General features: G+C 36.7%; 2 protein-coding genes across 3 annotated transcripts; both read right to left on the minus strand.

Annotated features, from left to right (window-relative positions):
* Positions 1 to 980: 980 nt before the first annotated feature.
* Positions 981 to 3,683, minus strand: LOC106431008 (probable RNA-binding protein ARP1). Of its 2 annotated transcripts, none has more exons than XM_013871805.3 (6): positions 3,242 to 3,683; positions 3,005 to 3,137; positions 2,608 to 2,725; positions 2,117 to 2,156; positions 1,751 to 1,976; positions 981 to 1,582 (listed from the first exon to the last, which is right to left on the minus strand). In XM_013871805.3, exons 1-6 carry the CDS (start codon positions 3,413 to 3,415, stop codon positions 1,536 to 1,538), a joined length of 738 nt encoding a protein of 245 aa, XP_013727259.1. In that variant the 5' UTR covers positions 3,416 to 3,683; the 3' UTR covers positions 981 to 1,535. The 2 variants fall into 2 exon arrangements, with proteins under 2 accessions (XP_013727259.1, XP_013727260.1); XM_013871806.3 differs by having other exon boundaries at positions 981 to 1,602.
* A 12,038-nt stretch (positions 3,684 to 15,721) lies between these two features.
* On the minus strand, positions 15,722 to 20,237 carry LOC106431007 (endoglucanase 3). The gene is made up of 4 exons (XM_013871804.3): positions 18,861 to 20,237; positions 18,124 to 18,777; positions 17,939 to 18,050; positions 15,722 to 17,866 (listed from the first exon to the last, which is right to left on the minus strand). Exons 1-4 carry the CDS (start codon positions 19,143 to 19,145, stop codon positions 17,376 to 17,378), a joined length of 1,542 nt encoding a protein of 513 aa, XP_013727258.2. The 5' UTR covers positions 19,146 to 20,237; the 3' UTR covers positions 15,722 to 17,375.
* Between the last annotated feature and the right edge of the window lie 257 nt (positions 20,238 to 20,494).

The following is a 20,494-nucleotide window of genomic DNA, read 5'->3' on the forward strand; positions in this document are numbered from 1 at the left end:
AAGATAACTGTTGAGCAGGTTCATGGATTAATGTCACAGGTGAGTAAACACAATCTTGACGTACCCTTTTTGGTTCATGAGTCCATGAGATTTACTCAAGACTTTTTATTTATCAATGTGCAGGTTATTAAAGACATATTGTTCAGTTCCGCACGTCAGTCTGACAAAACTCCCAGCGACCAGACTGATCCAGAGCCGATGATTACATCGTGAAGTTGGTGTTCTTTTGTTTTTTCTTCCGCAAAAGACTTTGCTTCAAACCCGGTTTTTGAGAGAATGCACATTGTTTTCTGTATTATGTCTCAGAGCTTCAGTTATTAATTTTTTTTCTTTTTTCCTTGAGAACTATCTTGAAATTGGTATGAAAGGATTTGACCATGTGAAAAGTTGCTGGAATATGCTAATTCTAGAAACATAGCATATATATCATGGAAAATGTGTTATCCCTGGACAAGGATCTCATCTCCATCCCATCTAGCATGCTTGAGAGGTGGAACATGGATGGGCTACAATACTTTTTCTCAAGATGGCACACAACCATAGATGAGAAAACATCTACTCTTAAAAATTGTTCAGCCCTCTATTATCTTTGACGTTCATCCAGACAACACTAGAAGTTATGAAACTGATCGAACAAGAATAATTGTGAGCTAGTGCGGTGGTCACTGGAGAATGAATCTTTTGTTGATTTCATGTTCAAACCGAAATGTGGATACGAGAACAGACATGAAAACAAGGTGATACAACCGAATTAGATAAGAATGTGTTGTCGAGATAAATAGGTATTGTTTAGGTTTAAGCAAATTACATCCTTGGACTTATATTTCCAGTGTTATTTATGAACAGAGACTAGAAAGCATGACACTGTCATTTGAGGTTGTAGAAACTAACGAATACTTTAAATAATGCATTTTATATAAGAATGATATCTTAAGATATTTCTCCCCTCCAAGGGGAAGAAGATCACTTGATGACCTAAATACTAAAAAGACTAACATGTTCATTATATAACAAAAAGGGTAGCTGATGTTTTCCTTAAACATGGGATCATTGATTCAGTTTTTCAAACAGCACATGGTTGTAGTGCTTGATTTTTATACATTAATCCTAACAGACATTTTTCTTTGCCTTGTTGATTAGCCATCCCTAGGCTAAACAACATGGCAAACAAGCCGATACATGCATCAGCTTTGAGTTTGGCACATGATGAGCGATTGACGATTCTGCTCCATTAGCATTATCACTGTATCGAGAGAGAACCCTTTTCCTCTCAAGAAGATGCAATGCAAGAAAGTGAGAGATGTCAATACGACATGATCACCATCTGAAACTGGAGATCCCATTGGGGATCTGCTCATAATAGCCACCTCAAATTCCATAAAATGGGTGGCTTTTAGGGCAGAGGGAGAGAGAAAAAGTTGTGATAGCCAGAGAGCACCTATTAAAACATAGATGACTCTTGACTTGAGAAGAAGAAGATGAAGATTATGATGACGATGTGAAGCTTGATGGCTACCAAAGACTCTAAGCTTCTTTCAACGGTAAGGAATGAGAGGTGGCTGAAGTGGAAATCCGGTTACACCTGTGGCACAGCAAAACACACTGTCAACAATATTAGTGTACAATGTATCTCTTTTTTGGCTTTGGTGTGTATATATAATCATACACGAGGTAAGACCTCAGCATGACAAAGTTGTTAATAACACATCAAAATAAGGTTACTCCTTAAAAATGCTTTGGGGATGTGTACCTTGTTGAACAGAAATGGTGGCAGGAGAGTATTGGTGCGGGTTGTTATAAGAAGAGAAGTGGTGATAAAACGGTTGCGGTTGAGTGAACTGAACCCCACCGCTACCACAAGGATAAAATGGAGCAGCTGATGCGGCTGCTGCGGTTAGTCCACCGCTTCCACCGTTTCCATTGCTATATAGTCCATATTGTCCCCTTGAATAGCAGTCGTACACGCCGTATAAGCTCTGTATGTAACACATTAGATTAATGTTAGATATTATGTGAGCATGAATAACTAAGTTAACTGATAGACTCGTTGACAGAAAAGATTCTTCGATTCGTTATACAACTACTCTCAATGTCAGAGAGATAAAAAGTTACGGACCGTAGGGAATGGAGAGTAATCTGACGAGTATGGAGAGTACCTGCGAGTATCAAATCAATGTTTTTTCTTACATAACAGAATTACACTTTAAGAGTGATAACATGTATGAATGCACGTGGCACGTGGTCATGGCACAAGGAAAGTGGAGATAGAGAGAGAGAGTAAAAATGATTGGTGAAAGAGGGAATCAATCAGTTAGTTTTACAAGCTGTCGTTGACCACTTTGTCAGTCATTTTAGTCTATAGACACTATTATTAAGCCAGTTAAAATTAGAAAGAGATATAATTACAAAAAATAATAATAATAGTGTCGGTCCACAATCAAAGTGGGAAACAGTGAAAGACAGCCAGCTATGTTATGCAAACTGTTTTGTTCGATTTAATTGAGATATATGAGCTGTATGGTATCATGTTATGTCTATGCATGCATGTACTATCTCATCATCATGATCATTACATGTAAGAAAGAGAGAAAAAGAAGAAGAGTATACCCAAAGAGATTGAGAGGGAGCTGGGGATAGTGAGGGAAAGTGGGTGGTGGATGAGGTGGTCCAAAACCAGTTTGCATTGTGTTCATCATCACTCTCATATTGTTAATTCTACCTCCCCCTAACACATTCATTAAACATCAACATCACTTTTAAAATCAACACAAAAGCTATATCTATGGTCAATTAACATCAGTTACCAGCTATATATATAATGTAATTCCAATACTTAATTAGCCACACAAATTTCTAACCAATTTAAATAACTTTTTATAGACAGTTAGACACTCTAACCATATATTAACTTATAGTTATCATTTTTCTTGATCTAACTTGCGTAACATATTATAAGGGTTACGCAAGGTTAGGAGAGAGAGAAATGATTTATATATGTATTAACCATGGTTAGGAGTGGAGGGTTTGGATCTTTGAAGACCAAGAGAGGCAAGGTTGCAATTTGCTCTTCTTCCGTCGATCACAGGAGTAGCGTCCACACAAGCCTTGCTCGCCGCATCTGCCTCCTTGAACGTCACCTGATCACAGCACTTTACTAATTAGTTCCCCTTTGAGGTATATATGTATAACCCTAAATATACCACTCTATATATATCTAGAAACAATGAGTTATTGTATATACGAATCCGTAGCCCTTAGATCTGCCTGAAGCCTTGTCGGTGATGACTACAGCTTCCAAAATCTCCCCAAACTGCTCGAAGTGCTTCTTCAACGTATCCTTGTGCGTCTCCCAAGCTAATCCTCCGACAAACACCTTTGTGTACGTCGTGTCTCCCAACCCTATTCCTCCCGTCATATCTTTTCTCCGATCAGATATCTATCTTTACGTTTCACTTGTGAGATTGTGAGGGACACAAATATTCATAGAAGTAAGGCTATATAGATAGTTGGAAAGAGATTAGAGATCTACTTAATAGATTCAGGAGATAAGTTTTCTTTAGGGTTGTTTGATATGTAATGAGGATGAGAAGAAAAGCGAAAATAAAAATTATGATAAAGTGCCACTGGGAAAAAGATATCGGACTTGAATTATGTATAGATACAGTCTCTATTGTTGAAAAAAAAAAAAGTATAGATACAGTCTCTATCCTTTTATCCACGACTCTATTGATCGTGTCTCTCACGCAGCCTCTACTCAAAGGTTATGTGGTGTTGACGCGCGTAGATGGGCGTGATGATATAGGCATGGATTGTTCTTACTTATTGCATTTTATGAAGTACGTTCAATTATTTAAAGAGAGAGAGAGTAAAGGAACGAAAACAGAATTTAAATTTTAAAATGTTTTAGTTCCTTATTTTCTCATTGTATATCTGATAATCTGAACAACACATATTATATAGTTGGTCAAATTTAAGCTACGGTTGTAGTTGAATCTGCACTGTGATTCACACTCAATCACTTGCAAGGGCTGACCAAAGACAAGAAAAGGTGTGTCATATGCCCACCCTAATTTGTTATGCTAATTTTCATTAATAATTAGTGTTAAAACTTGTTGATGTATCTCTAGGTTGAAAATTAGTTATAAGAATGCCCCATACTAGAAACAATTAAAGATCGCATAGTCGTGTCTAGATTTCTAGAGGTTTTGGGTAAATATGTGTGGCTCCTTTTAGATTTGAGGATTTTGCAGGTTAATTCTTTCTTTTTTTTTGCTCTTTCTTTTATTTATGCAAACATATATTTTTCTTCTTCTATTTTTGACAATCAGATAAAACTACAGTTGTCTTTTTGGATGCATTATTCATTTTTACATTATATGACTTAAAAACATAAGAAGATATTTTTTTCACAAAATTTAAACTTCATAGCATCCTTTGAGTGAATCAATAGTGATAAAAGTTGATTTCTATGCTGCGTGCATGTTAATTCAGTTTATATATTTTACCTTTAGTTTAATGTTTTAAGAAATACTTTTTAATTTAAGAAAATGAAGAAACTGAAAAAGCCAACCATTCAATCTCAATATAGTTGTTAGATTAAAGTAAAACACTAAATATTTAACTAACCAGACCAAACTATCTAATATAAATATGGTGTTTCTTATTATACAATTTAATTTTGGTAGCCTAGAGCGAATACCTATAATCAATTAATTTAGAGTCATATATTTTATATACTGTTGACAAGTTATAGTAGAACCATTTAATTAACTACTTAATGCGAAATATTTTATTATATACGTTAAATTTTAATAATAAATACATAAATCAATAATATATCAATTTTAATTATAAATTTTATTTTTATTTTTAGTTACAACAAAATCTGTTGAGAAAAATCTAACAAAATCCTACCAAAAAAATTAATACTTTTTTTATAAAATAATACATTATAATTTCTTAATTAGTAACGTAATCTTGTTGTAAATTAATGATTATTAGAATTTTATCATAAAACAAAACAAAATAAAAATTCTATGTTATTTTATAAATTTTATAATTATATTATATGTTATATTAAAATAGACGTTCTCTATAAATTAAATATAAAAAAACTTATATTAAATTGCTAGATTAACAGATTTTTTTTAATAAATTAGTTCATTTAAATAAATAATCATTAATCGTCAAAACGGGTTAAAATTTGTAAACTTTTTAATACAAAAACAAAATTATTAACATATGTTAAACTGTTATATCTACAACTATATATTATCATTTATTTATTTTGAAACACCCAGTATTATATTTATAAAAAAATTTATATAAAAATATAACAGTATATAACTAACCTTTTAGTTCATGTATTATTATAAAAACTATGTTACTAGAAAATTTTGAATTTTTCATAATTAGTTAAAAATATTAATGACAAATCAGCTTTACTTATAAATTTAATGCTTATTTTAATTATAACAAAATCTGTTAAGAAAATATAAAAAACCTTACCAAAAACTCAAACATATTTTTTAAAAATATTGAAATAATTTTGTAACAAAAAAATCAAAAAATATAACTTTCCTATCTAAAAATAATAATTGTGTAATTTTTCAAATTTATTTTAACCAAGTATAAAAATTTTAAAATAAATATTAAGAACTCAAAATGGTAATATTCCAAATGCTAAAATATAAATTTTTGAAATGTAACACAAAAATAAATTATGTTGTAAAAATAAAAAATAATATAATATTTTGAATTCTTAATTTAAAAATACAAATTCAGAAAAACTAATACCATAACATCCACAAATATATTAATAAGTAATAACAATCAACAAGAATATAAAATGCATAAAACAAAGCATTATATATTAATAATGACAAATAAAAAGCTTAAACAATAAGATTATAGAGTTATAAAATATATAACACTGAACGTAAATCATATATTTAAGACTTTTATGATAATATCAAAGCTATATAATTATAAAATGATAAATATCCGCACAAACGTGCGGATCGAACTCTGGTTTCAATTATGAAAGGGTGATATTGTGGAGTTTTTCTGCTTACACCGTGTATTCGGCCACCTTAGGATCATTTAATATTAGGTTCATTCATAATTGAGATCCAATTAACATTCTAGATCCAAGAAGAGTTTGTTGCATTTGTGTATCTTTGGAGCTTGAATCAGATAAATGGAGGGCAAAAATATGAACTTGGGGGCTTGGTGTGAAGCTGGTAGGAACTTGGAGAGCACCAAGGAGGAATCAAGAGAAGCCAAAATATGTATAGAGAAAAAGAGACTGGCATTTAGGTCGATGGGAAAATATCGATAAAGAACTCACAAAGAAATAGAAGAATCACTCGGGCATGCATGCAACATATATTTTACATGATAAGATTTTTTGGTGAAATAATATCAACATTAATAATCTTTTGGTCAAAGCACATGATTAAATATATTTTACGTTTAAATTGAATAAATCCCAAAAAATAATTTTCTAATTTGTTAGTATGATCTGGTTTTCGGTTTTATCCCTTAACAGGACATAATCATCCCCCTGCTAACTCATTCTTGATCTTTTGATATGATGATGATCATTATATCAAACGAATATTTAATATGTTTACGCAGTCAACCTAAAATTAGATATTCGGGAATTATTGGAATCTGATGGTAGAATTTTTCAAGGCTCTTAAGACAAATGTTGTAGTACAAACACTACAAGAAAACACAGTTTTAGCAAGGAAATTTAACGAGAAAAACTATTCCTCGTGAAATTACGATGACTTAACGATGAAATTACGAGGAAATAAAGTTTCCTCGTAATGGCCTTGTAAAATACCGAGTAAAGCTTTTCCTCGTAAAATCGTCGTAAGTTGACGTGGTTTTTCCGAGAAAAATGTGTTTCGTCGCAAATTCGTCGTAATTTTAGCATGAGTTTTACGAGGAAATAACTTACGAGGAAAGAACGAGAAATCCACCAACTTAACACGTTTTTTTTGCCACCAACCTAATTTTTCGTCGTAAATTCCTAGCAAAATTCAACTACCAGATTCGAAAATTTTCTATATATATGGAGGTTTGAACATAATTTTAAGCACACCAACAAGAAAAAAAAACGTGAAAAAAATGTCGGGCTTGGGAAATATTTTCGAGTTGCGGAGGTGGATGTATATGCATAGAGATGCTAACGGGAGAGTGACGAAAGAATATCTTGCTGGGTTGGAGCGTTTTATGCATCAAGCAGATTCTACACCGCTCGCCCAAGAAAGCGGTAAAATATTCTGTCCTTGTAGGAAATGTAACAATTCAAAGTTGGCAAATCGTGAAAATGTTTGGAAGCATTTAGTAAATAGAGGTTTCACGCCAAATTATTATATCTGGTTTCAACATGGAGAAGGTTATAGTTATGATCAGAATGAAGCTAGTAGTAGTAATAACAACTTTCAAGAAGAACCGGTTGATCATCAATTGCATAATGCACATAGTTACCATCAGGAGGATCAGCCGATGGTAGATTATGATAGGGTTCATGATATGGTAACTGATGCATTCGTAGCTCATGATGATGAAGATGAAGAACCTAACATAGATTCAAAAAAGTTTTATGAAATGTTAGATGCGGCAAATCAACCACTTTACAGTGGTTGTAGAGAAGGTCTCTCTAAATTGTCATTGGCTGCTAGAATGATGAATATTAAAACTGATCACAATCTACCTGAAAGTTGCATGAACGAATGGGCAGATTTATTTAAAGAGTATTTGCCGGAAGACAATGAGTCTGCTGATTCTTATTATGAGATTCAGAAACTGGTTTATAGTCTTGGGTTGCCTTCGGAGATGATAGATGTTTGCATCGACAACTGCATGATCTACTGGGGAGATGATGAGAAGTTGGAAGAATGTCGATTCTGCAAGAAACCACGATTCAAGCCGCAAGGAAGGGGACGTAATAGGGTACCGTACCAAAGGATGTGGTACCTACCAATTACAGATAGATTGAAAAGATTGTACCAATCGGAGCAGACTGCTGGAAAGATGAGGTGGCATGCCGAGCATACTCAGACGGATGGTGAGATGACTCATCCATCAGATGCAAGAGCCTGGAAACATTTTAACAAAGTACATCCGAATTTCGCTAGCAATAGCCGGAATGTGTACCTCGGATTATGCACAGATGGATTTAGTCCATTTGGAATGTCAGGGAGACAATATTCATTGTGGCCTGTCTTTCTTACGCCATACAACCTGCCACCGGAGATGTGCATGCAACGGGAGTTTTTATTCTTGACCATATTAATACCCGGTCCGAAGCATCCAAAAAGGTCACTTGATGTTTTCCTACAACCACTGATAAAAGAGTTGAAGGATTTGTGGTCAACAGGGATGAGGACGTATGACTGCTCAACGAAGAAGAATTTTACGATGCGAGCTATGCTTTTGTGGACCATAAGTGACTTTCCTGCCTATGGGATGTTGTCTGGATGGACTACACATGGGAGATTAGCTTGTCCATATTGTAATGGAACGACAGATGCATTTCAACTGAAGAATGGTAGAAAGACAAGTTGGTTCGATTGTCACCGTCGATTTCTTCCAGTTGGCCATCCGTACCGAAGAAACAAGAATTTGTTTAGGCACAAAAAGGTTGTGAGAGACACTCCTCCTCCATATCTAACTGGAGAACAAATTGAAGCGCAAATCGACTACTACGGAGCTAACGAAACAGTTCGCTGGGGTGGTAATTGGCATGTCCCTCGTAATATGCCTGATTCTTACGGTGTTCATCACAACTGGCACAAGAAGAGTATATTTTGGGAGTTACCATATTGGAAGGATCTTCTTCTGCGCCACAACCTTGATGTGATGCATATAGAGAAGAATTTCTTTGAGAACATCATGAATACAATATTGAATGTCCCAGGGAAGACAAAAGACAACATAAAATCGAGGTTGGACTTGCCGGATATTTGCTCAAGAAGTGAGTTACATATAAAAAGCAATGGCCAAGTTCCCGTTCCAATTTTTAGATTGTCTTCAGAAAAAAAGTCGGTTTTGTTCAATTGGGTGGCATCAGAAGTGAAGTTCCCTGATGGGTATGTTTCAAATCTTTCAAGATGTGTTGAAAAGGGTCAAAAGTTCTCCGGGATGAAGAGTCATGATTGTCATGTCTTTATGCAACGACTTCTGCCATTTGCATTTGCGGAGCTACTTCCAACAAACGTACATGAAGCACTTGCAGGTAGTTTACAATAGGACAATAATATTAAATTGGTTTAGTTTACAATAATAGTATTTGACTAACAATGTGTTTAATTGTTTTTGGAATAGGCATTGGAGCATTTTTCAGGGATTTGAGCACACGCACTCTTAAAGAAGAAGTCGTAGAACAGCTTCAGGAGAACATTCCTATCTTATTGTGCAACTTGGAGAAGATATTTCCTCCAGGCTTTTTTGACGTGATGGAGCATCTAGCTATCCACCTCCCATATGAGGCATTGCTTCGTGGACCGGTACATTACGGATGGATGTATCAGTACGAGCGAGCCATGAAATATTTGAAGGGAAAAGCAAAGAACCTCGCCAAAGTTGAAGGTTCTATAATTGCTGGAAGTTTGACAGAAGAAGTTTCTCACTTCACATCGTACTACTTTGCGTCAAAAGTACGTACCCGAAGAAGAGCTCCAAGAAGATATGATGATGGTGGCGTTGCGCCCACATATGCAGTTGTTGGTGTTCCAGAAATCTTTAGCCAGATTGGACGACTTGGTGGGAAATCAAAACAGGTTTGGTGGTCGAGTGAAGAAGACGCTCATAGTGCACACACCTATATTCTACTCAATTGCGAGGATCCATTGATGCGTTATTTTGAAAGGTAACTTAAATTGAGTATACATTATATAATTGAGAGAGATTAATTCATGTAAAATGTGAATTTACAGCATGTTTGTTTCACAAGTCGAAGAAACATTTCCTGGTATATCCACAAGTGACGTAGACAAAAGAAAAGATCAACACTTTGTTAAGTGGTTGAAGAATCAGGTATTAATCAAATACTTTTAAAATTTTCATACATGAATGATTTGTATTTCAACGTTCTTTTTATTTTTAAATAGGTTGATTATGACGACGATGCAGATTATCCTAAGTGGTTACACGAAGTAATTCAATCTCCACTTGTAAAGGTCACCACATCACAGATGTATTTCACACGAGGCTATACTTTTCACACATATGAGTATGGTAAACAGCGGGCTACCAGTAACTATGGAATTTGTGTGAAAGGAGAAACAGATTTCTACGGAATCTTGACGGAGATTATTGAAGTCGAATTCCCAGGGATATTGAAGCTAAAATGCGTCCTCTTCAAGTGTGAATGGTTCGACCCCGTCGTCAATAGAGGTGTTCGGTTGAACAAATTCGGTGTAGTAGATGTCAACGGTGGCCGGAGGTACAACAAATTCGAGCCCTTCATCTTAGCTTCACAAGCAGACCAAGTTAGCTTCCTTCCATACCCACGGATGAGAGAGTCGGGTATAAATTGGTTGGCCGTGATCAAAGTTACACCTCGAGGACGAATCATCGTAGGAGAAGAACCACCATTGCAAGAAGAACAAATAAATGAAGTTCATGAACCTGAACAAGAAATTGATGACATCCTTCTCATTGATCCGCATAATCACGAGTATGAAGATCTTACCGAAGATCCCACGGAGGAAGCTGTTGAAGACGAGTTTCATGTAAATGATGATGTTTCAAGTGATGACGAGAATGTCGATGAATCCGATTAATGTATTTCATATTTGTATGAGTTTGAATTATTATATATAATTAAAGATAATGGGAGTTTATTTATAAATAAGATATCGATATTAATTATAAGTAAAGGAATTGTGTTTTTATAGTTTTCGGTTTGGATTAGAATGAATTGCTTGAGGTTAAAGGATAGAAGTGTTTGATATATGAAGTATAAGATAAAGAAGATGTGGTTTGGGATTTGGGGTTTCGTTTTAGGGGTTTAGAGACATTCGTCGTACTTTCCACGTTACCTCACGGGAACGACTTATAATTCAGTCGTCTCTGGGAAAGTTAAAATTTCACGGTAACAGTAAACGTCGTAAGAGCCTCGTTAACTTACGTGGAATTAGAGACGATTTATAATTAAAAAAGCGGACATCACTTTTTCCACGTAAGACCAAAACGTCGTAAGAGCCTCGTTAAATTACGTGGAAAGAGCGAGGTTCGCTCCAGAAGACTTAATTTAAAGTCGTCCGGGGAAAGCAAAGTCGTCCAGAAGACTTAATTTAAAGTCGTCTCTGGGAAAGTTAAAATTTCACGGTAACAGTAAACGTCGTAAGAGCCTCGTTAACTTACGTGGAATTAGAGACGATTTATAATTAAAAAAGCGGAATTAGAAGTCGTCCAGAAGACTTAATTTAAAGTCGTCCGGGGAAAGCAAAGTCGTCCGGGGAAAGCAAACGCCGTAAGAGCCTCGTTAACTTACGTGGAATTAGAGATGATTTATAAGTCGTCTGAAGTTTTTTTTTTAACAAACAAAGCCGGACGACTTATAATTAAGTCGTCCCTTTTAATTTTCAATTGCAAAAGTGACCTCTTTAGACGACTTACCTCTTCTGGACGACTTAATGCTAAGTCGTCTGCGGCAATGTTTATTGAACTTCTTCATTTTCTCTATGTTTATTGAACTTCTTCAGTTGGGAAACCTTCCAGACGACTTATAATAAGTCGTCCAAACCTTCTAGACGACTTATTTGTAAGTCGTCCAGTTGGAAAACCTTCCAGACGACTTATTTCTTCCAGACAACTTATATATTTACAAATCTATACAAAGACAAGTTGAAATACAAATACTTCGCTCGTTATCCCTCATTTTCTTCGCGTTGCACCTAGCAAAGTCTTTAGGGTCAAAGGAGACCCCAAGAGCATGACATTCAATGTACTTTACAGCGTACACGGGTTTGAGGTTTGGAGATAAGAAAGATAGGGTTTGAGGTTTGGGGTTTAAGATTTTAGGGGTTAGCAAAAAAAGCCTCGCTATTCACACGTAAAATCGATGATAAAAACAAGAATCGTCGCAAGAACGACGTTAAATAAAAGACGGGCCTCTGTATATCCTCGTTAATTTACGTGGCCCTTACGACGAAACGAAAGACGGGCCTCTGTCTTTCCTCGTGATTTTGCGACGAATTTTCGACGAACACTAATTCTATATATAGGCGAAACCGCAGCCCTCTTCATTTCCTCTCTAATTCCACTCTACAGCCTCTCCATTTCCTCTGAAAATGGTAAGTCTCTCATTCCTCTCTAAGTAGTTTAGGGAATTTAGATTAGGTGGTTAGTTTAGGGAATTTAGTTTACGAAATTAGTTTACAAAATTTAGGTTTCCTCATTTTATTAATTACGTAGTTAATACTATTCATAATTTTTTTTACTCTTGACTTTAATTTATAAATTTAAATTTTGCAGACTATTCGTAGGCACCAGCGTAGTGCTCACTACTCGCAGATGTTCGGTCCACCGGGTAGTCGGTTAGACCTGCCTTCACTTCCCGGTTCTTCTTCAGCTCCCGGTTCTTCGGGTCAGCAGGAGACCGTCCCCGAGACTCAATCTTCTCAGAGAGTCTCGCCTACTTCTACGGCATCGCCATCAGTTCCTCATGTGCCTCCTCCGGTACCTCCTCCTCCGATGCCAGCTCCTCATGTGCCTCCTCAGATGCCCGCCCATCAGGTTCATGCTGATTTGATGGTGCCAGCGAGTTGTCCTTACTCTCAGTACACTGTTGAGGACATTCTCGGTTTCCCAGGCAGAGAAGGCTTACCGATCATAGACCCCGACCGACCTGAAGGAACTCTTTGGTATGTATGTTACATTTATTTTTTAAAATTCATTTGTGATTTTAATAAATATTTAAAACTTTGAATTTGTTTTTTTTTTCCAGGTTTGGGGTTGATAACTGCCTTGCAACAGAAGTAACCGAGACGATTAAAGGTTACTTCTCCATGGCACATCCCAACTGGAAATCCACTCCGATCTACATCAGAAGGACGTGGTTCAAGATTTACGCTGTAAGTTTTTACAATTTATTCCTGATTTATATTTTTTTAAATTTTATTTTTCTAAACTAATTATTAATAATTTTTTTTTTTGCAGCAAAAATTTAATTGGTCCATCGGGGTCACTGAGAAGGTGCGGAAAGAGTTTATCGACAAGGCGAAGAAACGTTTGTTGGACACGGTCTCCAACTGGAAGGGTGACTGGATCGTGAAGGGCTATGAGCGGGGCAAACCTTCAACCATCACCACGGACGTGTGGGATGGCCTCATCCGTTACTGGAGGGATCCTGATGCCATGAGAGTCGCCCAGTCTTGCTCCGCCTCCCGTAACTCGGTAGATGAGCACGGCCACAGGGCGATGCAACATAGTACGGGCCAAAAACCACACGCCCGCGTCCGTTTGGAAATGGTACGTAATTTAAATATTTAACTTTTTGATTTTTAATATATATATATATATATATATATATATAATAAAAACTTTCTTAACTGTTTTTAGGCCAAGGAGTTGGGACGTTTACCGACTCTTATGGAACTTTTCGATCGGACCCACAAGAACAAGGCGGGCGCATTTGTAGATGAGAGGTCTGAGAAGATCTACAATGATGTGGCAGCTCGTATTGACGAGCGTGAGACCTAGCTGGCGCAGGAGTCCGCCGACGGATCACCCGTCGTCTTATCCACAATAGAAGTGGATAGAATTTACGAGGAGGTAAATTTTATATAAATTTTTTATTAATTCATTTTACTTTAAAATTTAAATTTTAATATATATTTTATTGTTTTTTAAGGTCGCTCCTAAGAAAAAAGGACGTGTGTTGGGGATTGGTTCCGTCAACGATGTTCCGAGAGCGACTTCCTCTTATGGCCAGAGACGGGATGATGAAGTCTCTCAGCTGCGCGACGTGTTGGAGACGACACAACATCAGCTGTCGTCGACACAAAACGAGTTGGCCTCGACAAAATCATCGTTCACAGCTCGTATGACTGGTCTCGAGAACTTCTTGGACGTCATAGCGGCCACAAATCCGGAATGGGAGGCCATGTTCAGGACCATGAGACAACAAAACCCCATTCCAGGCGAGACATCCGTGCAAGTCAACGAGGAAGATCTCTCGAGAAGGAGCGAGGAATTCTACGACGCGGCAATGCAGCATTAGTTTTTTTTTTTGTTATTGTATTTTAAAATTCAAAACTTATTTATATATTATATAATTTCATTTTGATTCGGCCAAAAAAAAATTTTCTATTCGATTTAATTTCAATTAAAATTTTATTAATAAATTAAATAAATATAATTTTTATTTATAAATTCAGTAAATAGAAAACAAAGTAATTTTGTCGCTAATTCCCGATGTATTAACGAGGAAAATTAACGACGAAATATCGAGGATTAGTTAACGAGGATTTTACGTGGATTCCGTTACGATTCTATTACGACGAATTCTTTTCGTGTTCCTTACGTTTTTATTACGACGAATTTGTTTAGAGGTTTTTTCGAGTCTTTTACGACGAATCCTTTACGAGTTTTTTACGAGGAAAAACAACGACCACGTTACGTGGAAACCCAACGTGGTCTTTACGACGAAATCTTAATTCTTCTTTACGAGGAAAATTTAACCTCGCTAATTAACGACGAAATGGCGACGAATCTTCTCTTACGACAATCATATAACGACGAAACGCCTTTCATCGCCATTTCCTCGTAACTCTTCTTTTCCGAGGAAATAACGACGATTTTGGCCGTCGTTAAATTTGTGTTTTCTTGTAGTGAAATGATTGTCGAACCAATTCTAAGGGATTTCAAGCACTAAGAATGCAAGTACTTACTTAATCTAAGTGCAACCGATGATTTAAAGGGTTTTCTAAACTAATGATTAATACCAATGTAGTTTCAGAATAATAAAAACGGTAAATGAGTTGATTTTCTTAACTAAGGAAAATGAGAACTCATGGGCATAGGAATTAGACCTTGGGTGATCAAGTTTCGAACTAAAGATGGCAGACGAACAATCAAACCATCAATCTTAAGCTTAGACACGATCCTAAACAAACTCTATGTCTAGATGAATGTTCATTTACTAACACATTTCAAACAACAAATGTCTTTGGTTGAATAATATGGAAGCAATCATTACTAACGGGTCTAAGGCTATCTTAGCACTTCTAACAACAAATGTCTTTGGCAAAATATGCTAAAAGCTTAGAAGAGTTGTTTCCGGCATTTCATCGAACACCTTTTGGGTGGGAAATGCCTAAAGATCAACTTTTGAGAAGCTAACTCAGAAGATGCATTATGATTACTTTACTAGCAAGGTTTTGGAATGATCTACTCTAAAACATCATAGCTCTAACCTAATCACCCTTAATCTTCCTAACCCATGAATTCAAATGTTGATTACTCACTACTCTTCATGTTCCTCTTAAACCCATTTTGGATTTCAGATTAATCATACAGAGGGATACAACAACGAATTGGAAACACAGAATTGCAATAACTAGATGAACAAAGATGATTCAAGAGATGAACTTTCCAAAAGTTTTTCTTTAGAACAAAAGATAATCTGTCTGGTGGCTGCTAAAGGTACTTAAAACATAGGTTTTCAAAAATAAAAACGTGCATAATGAAATGACCAAAAGGCCCTTAGAAAACATAAATTTGGCCAAACAAATAGACGCGGAGCGACCTCGGCACGTCGCTCCGACAAGTTGCTCCGGGCTTCGGGAGCGACCTCAGTGGGTCGCTCTGAGAGGTCGCTCCGGCTCCATTGTGTTGTCGTCACGCGATAGACATGCGAGCGACCTCGGGGTGTCACTCTGTCCAAGTCGCTCTGGGTCGGGAGCGACCTGGAGTGGTCGCTCTGATAGGTCGCTCCGGGTCAGTTCTCGGCTTCCACCGGGTTGAGATGGCGAGCGACTTCTCGGGGTCGCTCCAGCGAGGTCGCTCTGAGAGGTAGTTTGGAGCGACCTCATGGCGTCGCTCCGTGATGTCGCTCTCATGCTCTGCTCGTCCAATGATCACCTAGAACACTTCTTTTGAGCTCAAAATGCACCCAAATGCCTCCAAGAACTCCATGTGGTACTCCAACACCTGATAAAGACTCATGTATGCAAAATGCAACCTAAACGTGGCTAAATCCTAGTCTATATGATCAAAATACACATGGGTGAATGGATAAGACAATGAAAATATGCAAGATATCAGAATCCTGAAGAAGATTAATTTACCACATAAATAAAACTCGTTTACTTCTGAGTAGAGATGTCAAAATGAGTTATAGCTCATGACCTGGCTCAGCTCAGCTCAGCTCGATTTTTTATAAGCATGAGCTCTGTTTTTAGGCTCATTTAATGAGTTTATTGATCGAGTTTAAATTAGATCATGAGTTATATGAACAATATTTAATGAACATGAGCTAATTCATGATCTTTGTCGTTTTTATACTTTATATATATGTGCGTATGTGTGTAAATGACTTCTATTTTTCTTATGTAAGAAAAGATAGTTTTTATACTAATCATATTTATCTTCTAAAATTAAAATGTAAAATCAAAAAGTTTTAAATATATATAAGAATGTGAAAGAATATTAATATCAATCCTCATACCATATATCTTTAGAAATAAAATGTAAAGCAAGGTATTCCTAAGACTCTCATGCGGAATATATATATATATATGATTTGAATAGCTGAAGACTTTGAAGATGAATCATCTTAAGACTTGTATGTTGAATAGACTTTTGGATCACTAATTTAATTTTTATTTAATTTATTATTAGGTTTTGATTTTATTGAATATTTAATATTATTTTTTATTTTAAATATTTAAATTTTAAATTATGTTATAAAATTTATTTTATTTTATAATTTATTTTATTTTATAATTTATTTTATAGTTTTTTATTTTTTATATTTAATCGCGAATTACCTCATTTAACTCTTGATCAGATAATCTGAGTTCGAGTTTACATATGGAACTCCTAAAATAATTTGAAGTCACCCTGAACTAAACTAACTTGAGTGAGCGCTTAGCTCATTTTGACACTTAAGTTATAATCTGACCAATTTAGCGAAGAGCCAAAGATGGGCTTTCTAAATAGTCCGATTAGCCATGGAACTAAAAGCCCATTACAGTTTACATTCGAATAGCCAAACCCGTTTACTTCTTTTCGCGCGTGGGATTTAAACTAACCGATCTCTAACGACCTTTCAAATTGTAAAAAAGAAATGAAAAAGGCAATGAACTAAGAGTGAGTGGCTATTCAAACCAAAGAGACCAGACACCGTCTATTCAATGAGACTTTCCGACAAAATATGCCAAGGGTCCGACAAATGCCGCATTTATGTAAGTGGCTGGTTCAGACCGGCTGTAATCATCTCTCTGGTCTGGATACTGGTCATTTCGATCCGGTCCTCCCACGATAGCTCCGGTTAATATGTTAGGGTTAGGGTTTGGGGTGCGGAAAGACTGGAATCCGCCACTGCATCCCAGAGAAATCGAACGAACTGCTCGGCTCGGGAGAGAGGATCCTCTATGGTGGATTCGCTTGGGGAAACTCGACCCGAACCCAACCATGTAAGACATTTTCATCGGATTCACACCGAGGATGTAATCCACCTGACGCTTCGAAAGGTTTATCAGAACGTTGGGAGCAATGAGAGAGTTTCCGCAGTTGAATGTGTGTTTCGAGGACTTCATGTATTTAGCGTAGGTCGTTAGCAAGAACGTTATTGATGTCACGTATTGTAGATTGCTCTGAGGTAACTTGTACATCAAGCCACCTGAAAATCAGTTTTAGGGTTAAAATATTTTAGTAATAAAGAGTTATTGATTCTCATGTATGTTTAAGTTACCTTGAGTGTACTTTGTGGACGAGGAAGGAGAGTTTGGAAGGATCTTGCACATGAAATTCTCAGCTGCTTGCTTGTAGACCTCAAAGTTGTTGTCATTGTTTAGTACTGCTCGCTGCGAAAGAAGATATGTTTGTGAATCACTGAACCAAGTTATGTAAAATATTTCTAAGCATTGAGAGACATACTCGTGAGAGAAGAACATAAGCACCAGCATACTTATTGTCCCAACTGAATATGTCATGCTGGTCTCCACCTCCCAAGGATTTAATAAAGTTTAAGTAATACTGATTGTTGGTTGCTCTATGCAGCCATGCCGCTCCCCACAGAAGCTCGTCCTTATAGCCAGAGTAGGAGCAGTAGAAAGGACAAACAGCAGAGGAAAGGGAATCACTGTAAGCACCACGGTACTGAATAGCAAACTGCATTACCTTCTTGGCTGTGGCCAGGAGCAAGCGAGAGTACTTGGGATCAACTTTCCTGAAAACCATTGAGCTAGCCGCAAGGGCAGCAGCGGTTTCAGCTGCTACATCAGAGCCAGGGTTTGAAGCTGAGACAGAGTAGACTGTGCGAGGAGTGTCCATATCTTCTGGACGTTCCCAGCACTTGTGATCGCCGTTTGGGTCTCCTACTCCAACGTAGAGCTTCCCGGGTGTAGCCCTGGCACATTTAAGCAGATAGTCCGTGGCCCAACGGATGGCCACACGGGCGTTCTGAAGTTCTGGTCCCATCTTCTTACCGTATTCCAAAGAGCTCCAGGAGAGCATGGTGGTGGTGAAGGCCATAGGGAAATTGAACTTCACGTTGTCACCAGCATCATAGTACCCTCCACTCAAATCCACCTGTAACTCATGGCTATTAATGTTATGCCCTTTTACTTCTAGTGACTATGGAAATATATATATATAGTTTTTGAGGGTCTTACATGAGCAGAGGAGCCATCAGAGAGGCCAGAGTTGAACCTCCATGAGAGTTTTTGGTCATCAGGGAGGCGACCAGACCGCTGACCTTGGAAAAAGAGCAATGACTTTGAGAGTGCTTCTCTGTAATTGGGACCAGCATAGGTGTTTCCTAGTAAAAGACCAGAGAGAAGGAAAACAAAGAAGAAAGGGGAAGCCATTTCTTGTAAAAGAGTGGCTTTGGCTAAAGCAAAGCTCTCAGAGCACTTTTGAGGTATGGTTTGATGCTTCATATGAATATAAGCATGCATGTATATATAGCCAAAGAATGCAAATGGCGTTGATGAGATTGAGAGCGAGGATTATGGCTTTTTGGAAGTCAGCTTAACTGCTAGAGAAACTACTCTTAAGTTCCTTCCCTTTTTTCTAATTTTTATATTATTTTATAGAACTGACGTTTGGAATTAATTACATTTATAGTATCTAACTCATGACTTGATAATGTGTTATATTTTTGTCATTGTAAGATTTAGTCCTTGTTCATATGAGTTTTGATGTCTCTTTTTTGTCTATATGATCTTTGATGTTTGCCTTGAGAACATACAAGTTTTGATGTTATATACCCAGAACCGTTCTTTAAAGTAAACATAACCCGATAAAAAAAAGTAAACATAACCCGATAAAACATTGTTATTGGTATCAATATTTTTTTAAAAATAAGTATATATAAATTTTATACTTTTTAAATTATATTTTTAAAATTTTAAATTTTGCACTAAATAATTTAATTTTTAAAATTTCAGGATCGGTTATATAGATACTTATCTTTTACCACAGTAAAGGATTATATATATGTGCGTGTGTGTATGTTAGATTTTGGCGTTACATGTACGGTTAGAGATGGATAAATGTCTTGAATCTTGGATCTTGATTTGGGTGGTTAGTTAGGTAATTTTTAGTTTAGTTAGGTTAGGGTTTTGAGGATTACGATTTAGAAGGAAAAAAAACGAGATAAAAGAAGAGGGGGTGACGCAGATGGTGCCAAGATAACGGCGCCGAGTCTACGGGACTTGCATCTTAGAATATTGTCTCATGTGTAACTAATACGTAAATGTCTAAGTGTAATCTCTTGGTTATTGTCTTGCTAGTTTTTATATTATTATTATTATACGTGAAATAAAAATATTCGTCTCTCTTGCGTAAAAGACGGCTTAAAATCTTGATAGAGCTGAGGAGATTGGAGGTTAAGCAAACAAAACCACCTTTTTTTCTTAACCGACGACGAATCCCTACATAATATTTCTTGATAATGGTAGCAAAATCTCAATCAGGGAGATTCGCGGCTGAATCTATTGCACGTGTAACATAGTGATCCATATGAGAGATCCCCATAACATTGATGATTGTTTTTTTTTTGATAATCCAGGGGTTCCCCACTTACGTGGGTCATTCCCCTGGGCCCGGTTAGGCAGCGGTCCACTTCACCCGGGAGGGCTTTACCTGGGCTGGGGACAAGGCCCAACACCCAGTACCGCATTTGATGACAGAATGGGTAGTTCGCCTCCGCTTGGCGTCGAACCCGTGAGCATGACAATTGGCCCACAAGGTCCTTACCAAGTGAGCTACCACATCCCGTCAACATTGATGATTGTTTATCGAT

Source organism: Brassica napus, chromosome C7, assembly GCF_020379485.1.
Source record: "Brassica napus cultivar Da-Ae chromosome C7, Da-Ae, whole genome shotgun sequence".
Classification (NCBI taxonomy): Eukaryota; Viridiplantae; Streptophyta; class Magnoliopsida; order Brassicales; family Brassicaceae; genus Brassica; species Brassica napus.

Coding starts and splice junctions, on each gene's coding strand:
- LOC106431008 (XM_013871805.3), bottom strand. CDS start 3,415: ATGACGGGAGGAATAGGGTTGGGAGACACGACGTACACAAAGGTGTTT. Junction 3,138..3,241: donor GATCTAAGGGCTACGGATTC/GTATATACAATA, acceptor TGCTGTGATCAG/GTGACGTTCAAGGAGGCAGA. Junction 1,977..2,116: donor ATTACTCTCCATTCCCTACG/GTCCGTAACTTT, acceptor TGTTACATACAG/AGCTTATACGGCGTGTACGA.
- LOC106431007 (XM_013871804.3), bottom strand. CDS start 19,145: ATGCATGCTTATATTCATATGAAGCATCAAACCATACCTCAAAAGTGC. Junction 18,051..18,123: donor CTTATGTTCTTCTCTCACGA/GTATGTCTCTCA, acceptor CTTCTTTCGCAG/CGAGCAGTACTAAACAATGA. Junction 17,867..17,938: donor GTCCACAAAGTACACTCAAG/GTAACTTAAACA, acceptor ACTGATTTTCAG/GTGGCTTGATGTACAAGTTA.